The following is a 10,831-nucleotide window of genomic DNA, read 5'->3' on the forward strand; positions in this document are numbered from 1 at the left end:
ATTACACTGGGATCTTGCAAAAATACAACCAAACTTAAGCACTTTGCAAATTTGGTATTAAGTGCCCTCAATAGCTAGCTGTCAACATAACTAGGTGCCAGCTTCACTTTGAGCAGTGTCCTCAGGAGAGAACTGCAACAGTAAAAAACAGATGGGGAGCAATGGGAACTCCCATAACTTCCAGTCTGAAGTTTCTGGAAGGAAAGGGGTGCTACTGATGTCAATAATCGCCACTACTCACATCTTTGTTACTGCTAGTTGTTACTCTCATCTGAACAGACACCAGAATGCTGGTTACCTCTACTTGCAAGAAGGTTAGAATTGCTAGGATTTCACCCTCTGTAGTTTGTAAGGTAGTAGTTTATGATATATATGGAACTGTTGCAGATTGCCCTCACTGCAGACTGTAACCATTCTGATCGATTGCTCGAACCTAAACACAGGTGCAACTAAGAGTGGGAGGACACAGAAAGATTATGACTGCAGGTGGCCAGAAAATGGAGCATCTCATAAGACCAGAGAATTTCATGTAGACCTCAACTTCCCTCATACTGTCCAGCCACTCAGATTAAAGAAAGCTCTACATATCAGTATAATTCAGGAGTGCAGGATTGAAGGTTGATAGCCTCAATATGGGTGATGCTCTCCTTTTAGCCCACTGCTTGTGATACTCACCAACCCCATATGCTGATTAGAGAGGAGACTATGCTGCAGAATGGGTCATATCCAAACTTCCAAAATGTGGAGGGTTTTACACTCCAGAATTCAAAATATTTCTACAAGGTTTCAAAAATATAACATGTTCTTCTCAGTTCCTAGCAAAACTTTTATATATTTACAGAAACCAAATTCAAATTGCTTTTCACTTCAAAACAGTGTTTTATACATGATGCTACAGAATTCTGCAAGGAAAGATTATTAAATCTATCTTTATTTCATACAAACTTCACTGGGTCAAAATGAAATTTACTTTCCCGTAAAAGCCCCATGTAATGTTGTTATAGCCATGCTGGCCTAGGATATGAGACAGATAAAGTGGGTGAGATAATATCTTTTATTGGATCAACTTTTGTTGGTGGAAGAAACAAGCTTTGGAGCTTCACAGAGTTCTTCTTCATGTCTGGGAAAGGTAACCAGAGCATCACAACTAAATAAAAAGTGGGACAGATGGTTACGCATAAGGAGTTAACAGAAGTTGCAAGAAACCACTTAAAATGAAGTGGGCAATTAACAACTCTGCAATCATAGGACAAAGGAGGGTTAGTAGGTTACAAATTGCTGTAATGAGCCATAAAATCAGCATCTCTGTTGAGACCATGATTTTTAGTACCCAGCAGAGTTATGAATTTATGTTCCCAGGCTCATCTTTTGAAGGCATTATACAGGTTTCCCTTGGGGATGAAGACTGATAGGTCAGATATGCAGTGATCACTTTATGAAAAGTATTTGCCCAAAGATGATGTGGTGTTTTTGTCTTTTATCATTTTTCTGCAAGAGCTTATTTGAGAGCATATTGACTGTCCAGTTTCACCCATACAAAAACCACACAGAAGGTGGTCCAATAAGACCTTTAACCTCACTCACCTTGTCTTTTCCATATAAGGATTATTAAGCATGGTTTAATCACTGTTGTTGCTCTTTCTCTTTGTTTGTTTGTTTTTTGGGGGGGGGGAGGGGAAGGGGAGGATTCCCCCTCACACTATCTACCTTAGGGTTTGATACTGTTGCCTATCACCATAGCAAGGGAGCGTCTTCCATGTAAAATCGGTAGCAATAGCAAAGTCCCTAGTGGACACTCAACACAACAATAAATCAACTAAAGTAAAATATACCTGACAATTGGTAGAACTTTGTGATAGTGCTGGTGTCTTGCTCATCAAAGAGTCTCAGATCATCATGATTCTCCAAGACAACTTGCAGGACCATCAGGAAATTCTGGAGATAATATGGGTGACCAAAAGAGTCAGACGCAGAACCAAATGCACCACTTATTTTGTCTAAAATGTCACTGGCAGGACTCTGAAAATCCACCTTGTGCATAGGTTCTGAGAAAGTATGATCAATCATCTCATTCCTTAAGTCTTCATGAACTTCCACAGGAAGTGTTCCTGTATTATCCTTCACTAGACAGTTTTCTGTATGGCTCTCATACATCACTTGTGTCCTTGAAGGAGGAATATCCTTAACAGAGAACTGAGTTTTGGCTTCTGAACCATCAGATCTCTCTACTTTATTATAACTTGCTGGAGGTGTATGTTTGCTAAGATTAGGCACCATGCCTTCAGAATAACTGTGTTTCTCAGTGTTCCCTGCAGCAGACACTAGCTCCCTGGCAACAATGCTAACTGAGGATACTAATCCATGAGCAGAACACACAAGAGTCTCTTTATCACATGCTTGTGTTTCTCCCTGACTTTCAAGTTCTTTTGTTAAACTGTCTTTTGGGACATGCTGCTTTTGGAATCCTGACAGAACAAAGTGATTCTCTTTTTGAGAGCCATCCCCAGCACAAGTCTCTCCATCACTCCATTCTGCAGAATTGTCACACATACAGTGAACAGCTTGGGATGAAGAATTCTTCTCATTTACTTCTATCAGTTGTCTATTCTGGATACGGTACCTTCTGGACAGTTTAGATGCCAAGTTGCCCAAAGAGATACTTTTAACCACTTGCACTCTTGGCTCATTCTGAACATCGCACATTGGAGCATTATTCTTCTTAAAGTAAGGACTAGTCTGCTGTCCTGCACCTGCTCTCATTTTCAACAAGTTGCTTTCAAAGATACTCATATTTTTCTCTGGAGTCGAAGCTTCCTTTGCAAAGTATGGGCTGGAACAAGTGTTCAGATCTATACCTGATGGGCCCTCATTCATAAAACAGTCAAGTCCTGAATCAGGTAGAATCATTTCGCCATCCCCATGGTTCTTCTGACACATTTCATCTATGTGCTTGTTGATCCCATACCTTGGCACCAGCTGCCTGCACATAGGGCAGGTGACTTTGGCAGGGAGAGTGTTGTTAAAAAATGAAAGGATAGAGGAAGAAGCTGAAGGTATGGGTGGTGCTCCTTTAACTTCTGCTTCATTCTTTTTCTTGTTTTTACTGAGGGACAAGCTTCTCCGGGGTCTTTTATTTTCTGGAGATGTGGCTTCCGACATTGTGGGATTAAAAAGCACGCCCACTGCATGGGCTGCTTCATTTGACTGATATTTTCTTATTCTGAAATCATTAAAAAGAGGAGTTTTCTTGGCTTCATGTTATTTGCCTGTTTCTTCTGCCGTGCCTGCAAGAAAATATATGAAACTTAAGAACATTTCTGAGTCTACTGAACAGAAAAATCTATTAACCACCAAACATCACCAATGTGAACAGTGCAGATAAGAAAAAGACTGCACAGATCTGGGATAATTTACTCCTCAGCTTGCTGTGCTATTACTATCCCATTAATGTTTCACTCTGCACCATCACTAGACATAACCTAGCATGTTGATCAATGCAGTTGTGTTTAACTAAACATTTTTACAATACTCAGAAGTCAAGTAGTTAGACAGAACACTTCCCTCAATTAACATTTCAAGATCTGCTTTGAACAGGAGTGTCTGAACTCTGACCCAGACACATCAAAAGCTTTAGGCTGCATGTATGCCCAAATTATGAGACAAAGATGCTGAGGAGCATCTTTAACTCCCGCTCACTTCAGCTGTAAATGGTCAGCAACTCTGAGGATTTGGCCCTTAAATTACATATATATTTGGGGATTAGCGCTCACCAATATCCTCTGACAGTTTTTTAGGATGAGTATAGCTGCACCCTACAGACTCCACCAACAGCTATATTTTGCTCTTGGAGTGCATCCTTGTCAACCTGGCTTCCAAGCATAACTATGCCAAACTTGTCCATTTTGGGAGGCCACAAAGTTGCATCAATGAATTTGAGAAATCTTCACACATCTGAGAAGAGATGGGGAGTGAAACACCAGGGGAGTGAAAAATAAGACTAACGCAGAGAAGCTGGCTCCCTCCCATCCTTTCACGCACAACCAGCCTGACTCTAAATTCTGAAGAACTGCACCCAAATTTGAACATTTCAGTTCCTTCATCCCTAAGCTGTATGCAGTTATGACTGACATTCTAAATGTAACTTTAGCGTTAGTAAGGTATTACAAAATGCTTTTCTAAGATGGGTGTCATCTCTGCTTGACAAATGAAGAAAATTAGGCATAAAGCAGTTGAAGCAGTGGCAGATTAACAAATTTGGTACCCCTAGGCCCTCAAAAAATTGCCACCCTCCCCCAGCTCACCTCTGTTCCCCCACGGTAAGCCTGGAAGGGACGGGGGAGAAGGGGAGTTGTGGCATGCTCGGGGGATGGCAGAGGTAGAGTGGAGGTGAGCTGGGGCAGGGAGCGGTTCCTGGCCCCCACCCCTCAAGAGTCACTCCCTGCGCCCACCAGCCCCAGCTCACCTTTGCTCTGCCTCCTCTGATTGCATCGCTATTCACTTCTCCCTCCCTCCCAGTGCTTTTGTGCAGCGAACCCGGGAGGTAGGGGAGAAGGGGAGTTGTGGCATGCTCAGGGGATGGCAGCGGTGGAGCAGAAGTGAGCTGGGGCAGGGAGTGGTTCCCACCCCCCCATGTTATACCCTGTGCCCGCAGGCCACAGCTCACCTCTGCTCTGCCTCCTCCAAGAGTGCTGCTACTTGCTTCTCCCTCCCTCCCAGAGCTTTTGTGTGGTGCGCCTGGGGGAGGTGGACCAGGGATTTGAGGAAGGGGCAGAGTTGGGGAGGGGTCACGAGCAAATTTGTCACCCTAGGCCTAGACCTTGTTGGCCTAGGCGATAATACGCCGTTGAGTTGAAGGGGCATTGTCAATATTAAAGAAATCCTATGTTGTAAGCAAACAAGATTCTTTACCTGTTATTACCACCACTATAGGTTATTACAAATGGAAGAACTTTTAAAATCCATTATTCAGGCTTTAGGCATCAATCCTGAAAAGACTTTTATGCACACACACAACTTTACTACCCTGTGTAGCTTCACTGATTTCAAAGCACGTGTTTGCAGAATCAAGACCTTATTTTTTCGTGTGTATATCAGCTTCTGCAACAAATATCAATGAAATAAGTTTCATTTTATTTATAGTCAAACATTGTAGGGAAGTGCTTGTTAAAAGTGTTTACATTTGACATTCAAGTATGGAAACTTATTGACACAATGGTAGGTTGTACATGAGCTTGTTTATAGAAAGAAAATGTAGCGCATTTAATTTCTGCATCCATTTAAATAACATGCCTACTCATACATCCAGTCAGGGGCAAAGTGTTCAGCCCAGGTCTCCTGACTCCTTCTGTTGTGTCTTTTGCTCTTTACACAGACATCCTACGAAGGAACCACTGGGGCACAGTTTGGCCCAAACAAGGTTTCCTAAATCTACACAGCAAGCAAGCCCTAACTACATCTATACAAACTGCTGCTCTAGCAGAGTCTCACATACAGATCGCAGTGAGCACCACCACACGGCTCCACTGTCCTACACGCTACCCACCCTGTGCCTGGTCTCAGCACCAAGCACGCCGCTTCCTTTGGCGCAATAGCTATTTTCTGGTGGTTCGTGCTCGCTATTTAGTACAAGTAGCATCCAAAGGCAGCACCTTCCATTTCAATGCCAACCCCCTTTTTAAAAACTGGGCCACACCAGATTCCGAGGCTAACGCGGGCCGTTCGCCATCCCATTTTCCGGCCCGCATCCCCGGCCCTGCGAGGCCCAGGAGAACGGGGGCGAACGGGTGATAGCGCTTCGGGCATAGTATAATCCCCGCTCCCTAACCAAACTCGCACAGCCGGAGGGCGGGCCGGGCTCGAGCCCCGGGCGTTACTAGACCACCAGGGCAGCTAGACCCTTCAGGCCCCAGCGCCTCCGTCCCATTCCCGGGGACTAGGGTGCGGCGGTTTCCCAGACGGTCTTTGCTCCACCTGGCCCCTCAGCCCGGGCAGAGCCGCGCAGGCGGCGAGCCTAGAACGGGCGATTACCTCCCCCCACCTCGCAGCAGGGAGCAAGGCCGCGATAGGGATCAGCCTCTGTGAAAAGCCGCCCCGCCCCCAGGGCCCGCGTGCCGTGACGTCATCGCGCAGGGCTATACCAACCCCGCGGCCCAGCGCAGCTCGGAGACGAGGGGCACAAGGACGACCTTGGTAGAACCGACCCCAGGGAGCCGGAGCGGCGCCACGTTGCTGCCCCGCGCTCCTTCACTCACCTCCGCTCAAGGCCAGGCACTCTCCATCCATCTCCGCTCTCCAGCCCGGCGGCACAGGCACGATGAGCCGAACCCGGAGTGATCGATGCGCCGGTGCCGAGCGCGGTGAGGGCTGGTGGGGCCAGGCTGAGCGCGAGCGAGCGGAGCACGCGGGAGACGGACCATGAACGAGAGCGATTGCAAAGAGCAACGCACCAGGCCGTGGGTCTGTCCCCCGGGGCTGCAGGCGCTGCCCGAGCCCCAGCCCCGAGGAAACGGCAGCGAAAATGACCCTCCGTTCGGGCAGGCTGCGTCCCTACACACCCCCCTCCCACGTATCCGGCCTGGAGGGGGACACGCAGCAGGCCGAGCACCAAGAAACGGGATTATTGTTGCGTGACCCAGTGTAGTACCTTGTGCGTGTGGATCCGGGAGGCGGGTAACGGCCTCGCGGGAAAAGGGTGGGCCCTAGCCGCCCTCACTATAAAGCAGTGGGGGAAAGCTGCCTTTTCCAAAGATGCCACTGCCATTTTGTAGATCACTCAGCACATACTCCGTAACGCATGATGTGGTCCAGCAGCTGTAGAGCAGCTGGCCAAGCTGAAATGTGTTTTGAATCACTGCAATGTTTGCAAAGTGGTTTGAGGGCAAGTGTTAGTGTTCTGGCCAAATTATATTCTGCTTAGGTTGAAGTCCCCACATGACCTCCAACTTAATAAAGCATTCTTCTCCTCCTGTCTTAAGCAGTTGTATGTTAGGTCTGCATGGGGGTGTTGGAATAATTGTTTTTATACATAGTTGTTGATAAAGGTACCGCCTTATTATTATTTGTCTTAGAAGCATTACAGATTTTAAATGTCACATGTTGTTTACTTAATGTTAGCAGTCGAGTTAAAGATAGGCAATACATACAGATATAATAATGTAGGTACTAATCTTTCAATCAGTCCGTACAGGGATACCGTATCCTCTTGCCTATGCAGAGACTGCAAAATCAGTGAGGGTCTGCCCATTAACATCTAATTGCAGTCAGGGTCCTGATTTGTCTGGTCCTACATTAAGTCCCTCCACTCATGCACTCATTGCAGGATCAAGGCCTAAATCAGTTTGTAAAACACCTTGATATTTTTATGTATTAAAGAAAATGTTTTAAAAGCTACAAAATGCTTGGTCATATGCAGGTGTAATTCTCTAATCATTACATATTTTGAATTTTAGAAAATCTTATTTACTTCTTATAACAAACAAATATAGTATATGACCAGCATTGAGAAGTTCAGTAAAGATATTCAACATTAAACCAGAGTCATAATACAAAGGCCAAGCTGAGATCACGAAGTATTCTAATAGCTATTAGGTATGGGAAGAAATATGGGTAAAAGGAAGAAAAGTAATTGAAAAGAAAAAAATAATAAAACCTAAAGGTGCATCCCTTAGAAAATTCTTTTGTGAGTTGAAAGCATTAAAAATGCTTACAACAGTATCTCCAAAGAGACTGAAAAAAGGCTTCAAATCCTAAAAGATGAACAGCTGGTCTTGAAGCTCCAAGGGGAGGCTGAATCTGGCAAGTGTAAGATAAATACAAAGTTGGATGCATTATCATTCAACCGAAAGGAGAAGCTGAGAGATCTCCAAAACTCCCAGTTTTAAAGTGTCGCTATTGAGAAAGTCTTTGAAGCCAGAAAAATGTTTATCCTTAATAACTAAAAGCTTGAAAGTTCCTGCACTTTAGCTGTTTCACAATACTGGGTTCCTAAGTCACATACATTATAAGGAAAAGGAAGAGCTATTCCTTCATTAATGAGAAAGGGATTCCAAGTGTAATATGACTTCATAAAAGGTAATTTTTTAAAAATATTTGTTATAACATGGCATATCAGACCACATGTGAATTAATTGGCCTCTAGAGCACAGGCATTGTCATTCTAAAGAGATGTTTAAGAGGAGTGTAGCCCTTGAAGTACTGACCAATTTAAAGTAAAGCAAGTCAACAAAACTGATAAGGAAAAACATCTTGACCAGAAAACCTTTCAAATTTCAAACCAGTGGAAGGTTTATGGCTATGGAATGAAGAATCTGCAGAAATGTCTTAATGTAGGAAGCCATATAGGTTTACATTAGGAGATACAGAACTATTCCTGAAGCTGCTGCAAGATAAAATTGTACCCTGGGCATATAAACCAGAAATTAAGAACTCTTCAACAAATTAAGAAAGTTTTGAAAGGGAATGTGAATGCTAGCTACAATTTTAATTTTTTTCCTCTCAGGAGACTTCACATTGTCTCAGGTACCATTTCCTACTGAGTTTACTGCATTATGAACTATCATTTTTAGAACACGTTCCATTTACAGGTCTAATATCTAATATGCAACAAATACTGAACTGATCAGGTGCCAATACTGAAATAGTGGTATGTTCCAGGGTAAAGCATATAAGCACAAATGATACATAGCTGTAATGGCTTTTACCCAGAACTACCGATCACTCTCTGTTAAATATTTCAGAGCAGTAGCTGTGTTAGTCTGTATCAGCAAAAAGAACACGGAGTGCTTGTGGCACCTTAGAAACTCACAAATTTATTTGAGCATAAGTTTTTGTAGGCTAAAACCCACTTCATTGGATGTATGCAGTGGAAAATACAGTAGGAAGACATATATACACAGAGAACATGAAAAAATGGGTGTTGCCATACCAGCTCTAACGAGACACCATTAAATTAGGCTTGAATAAAGACTGGGAGTGGATGGGTCATTACACAAAGTAAAAACTATTTCCCCATGCTAATTTCCCCCTACTGTTACTCACCCTTTCTTATCAACTGTTTGAAATGGGCCATCCTGATTATCACTACAAGTTTTTTATTCTCCTGCTGATAATAGCCCACCTGAATTGATTAGTCTCGTTAGAGTTAGTATGGCAACACCCATTTTTTCATGTTCTTTGTGTATATATATCTTCCTATTGTATTTTCCACTGCAGGCATCCGATGAAGTGGGTTTTAGCCCACAAAAGCTTCTGCCCAAATAAATTTGTTAGTCTCTAAGGTGCCACAAGTATTCCTTGTTCTATTCTGTTATATAGTGTGTCCTTTTAATTTTTTTTAAGATGCAGACTTAAGTCCTTTATCTAGCCTATTAACAATAATTGTGCTATCGTGGTTTTACCTGAGTTTGAACTAATGGAATACTAGCTTCTATGACTTGAACTATGATAAGTTTTCCAAATGTCCCTTTGCATATACACATGATTTATCTGAAGTCACTGAAAAAATATTTAATCCCCAATAACCAATTACTCTTTTTATTTCAGGTACTTAAAAATTGTATATTGTAAGCTAAATCTATTAAGCCAGAGTTAAACCAGTTTCAGTGCATTTACATTAGGGGTTTACACCAATTTAACCAGACTGATTTCTTAAGACATGGCTACACTTGCAGATATAGAGCGCTTTTGAGTTAAACCAGCTTTTGTAGAGCGCAGTAGGGAAAGCGCTGCAATTTGTCCACACTGACATTTGCAAGCGCACTGGCGTGGCCACATTAGCAGCTCTTGCAACCGCCACAGAGAGCAGTGCATTGTGATAGCTATCCCAGCACGGAACTGACTGCAATGTGCTATTCAAATTGGGGGTGGAGTGTGACACAGAGTGTGTATGTAGGGGGAGAGTGACTGGGTTTTGGGGGTGGCTGAGAACATGTCAGCAAGCTGTCTTGTAAATTCAGATAGCAGCAGACACCGCCCCCCCCCGCACCTCTCACACACAACATTCCACAATAATGGTTGCTTTGTCTTGGAGCAGATAAGCATGTCCGCTGTCAGAAATAGAGCTTTCAAAGGACATATCTGCATTCCTGCAGCAATTACAGAACAATGATAACAGTGGCCACTGGACTTAAGGTGATTATGGGACATTTCCAGAGGCTGATCAGAGCATAGTAATGCAACACCTCGTTTACACTGATGCCTGGGCATTTCAGCCAATGCGCACCAAGTGTTAATCTTCTCGCCGAGGTGGAGTACTAGGAGCGCTCTACCCCTGGAGTCAGAGCACTCTACGTGCCTTGCCAGTGTGAATGGGTAGTGAGCTACGGCGCCCGGGGCTACTTTAATGTGCTCTAACTCGGAAGTGTAGCCAAGCCCTAAATCAATTTAAACCAGTGAATGTTCCAGTGTTGAAAAAGCCACTCAGTTTAGCAAACATTAAAATGGGACAGGCAGGCACTGATTCTGATGCAGGGTTGGAGCTGCTTCATATTCTTGCAAGGTATTTCCCAAAAAGGATGTAGTTAGTCCATTTGCTGCTAGCTCTCGGATGATATGGAAGTGTGTGCTCTTTGCCATACAGGACAAAAATTGAAAGCCTCTACCCCAACATTCCAAGTCATCAGAACACTCATTTTGGTTTGTTCAGATTCTATTACCATGTAATCTTACTCAGTACCAATAAGATTAAGCAGTTGAACTGTCAGAAATCCTAACAATGGGCAGAGATTGTTAAGGAGCACAATCTTAGAACCATCTTTTTCCCCCAAACAGTGGAGTCTGCATTAAACTACCTTTAGATTTCTGCTGATCAGCAGAACAAGACAATATTGTTCAA

The 10,831-nt window shown here is 43.6% G+C and overlaps 1 protein-coding gene across 7 annotated transcripts in view; it reads right to left on the reverse strand.

The window, feature by feature from the left end:
* FAN1 (FANCD2 and FANCI associated nuclease 1) overlaps window positions 1-6,556 on the reverse strand; it is a 40,343-nt gene extending 33,787 nt beyond the window's left edge. The window contains exons 1-3 of one of the 7 annotated variants that reach the window (XM_075069569.1): window positions 6,252-6,280; window positions 3,771-3,951; window positions 1,833-3,284 (exon numbers count right to left, since the gene is read on the reverse strand). In XM_075069569.1, the coding sequence (XP_074925670.1) occupies window positions 1,833-3,159 (1,327 nt within the window). In that variant the 5' untranslated portion in view covers window positions 3,160-3,284; window positions 3,771-3,951; window positions 6,252-6,280. Of the gene's footprint in view, window positions 1-1,832; window positions 3,285-3,770; window positions 3,952-6,141 lie in introns of all 7 variants that reach the window. The other 6 variants (XM_075069570.1, XM_075069568.1, XM_032776049.2 and 3 more) reach the window with 6 other exon arrangements.
* Between the last annotated feature and the right edge of the window lie 4,275 nt (window positions 6,557-10,831).

Source organism: Chelonoidis abingdonii, chromosome 9 (assembly GCF_003597395.2).
Source record: "Chelonoidis abingdonii isolate Lonesome George chromosome 9, CheloAbing_2.0, whole genome shotgun sequence".
Classification (NCBI taxonomy): Eukaryota; Metazoa; Chordata; order Testudines; family Testudinidae; genus Chelonoidis; species Chelonoidis abingdonii.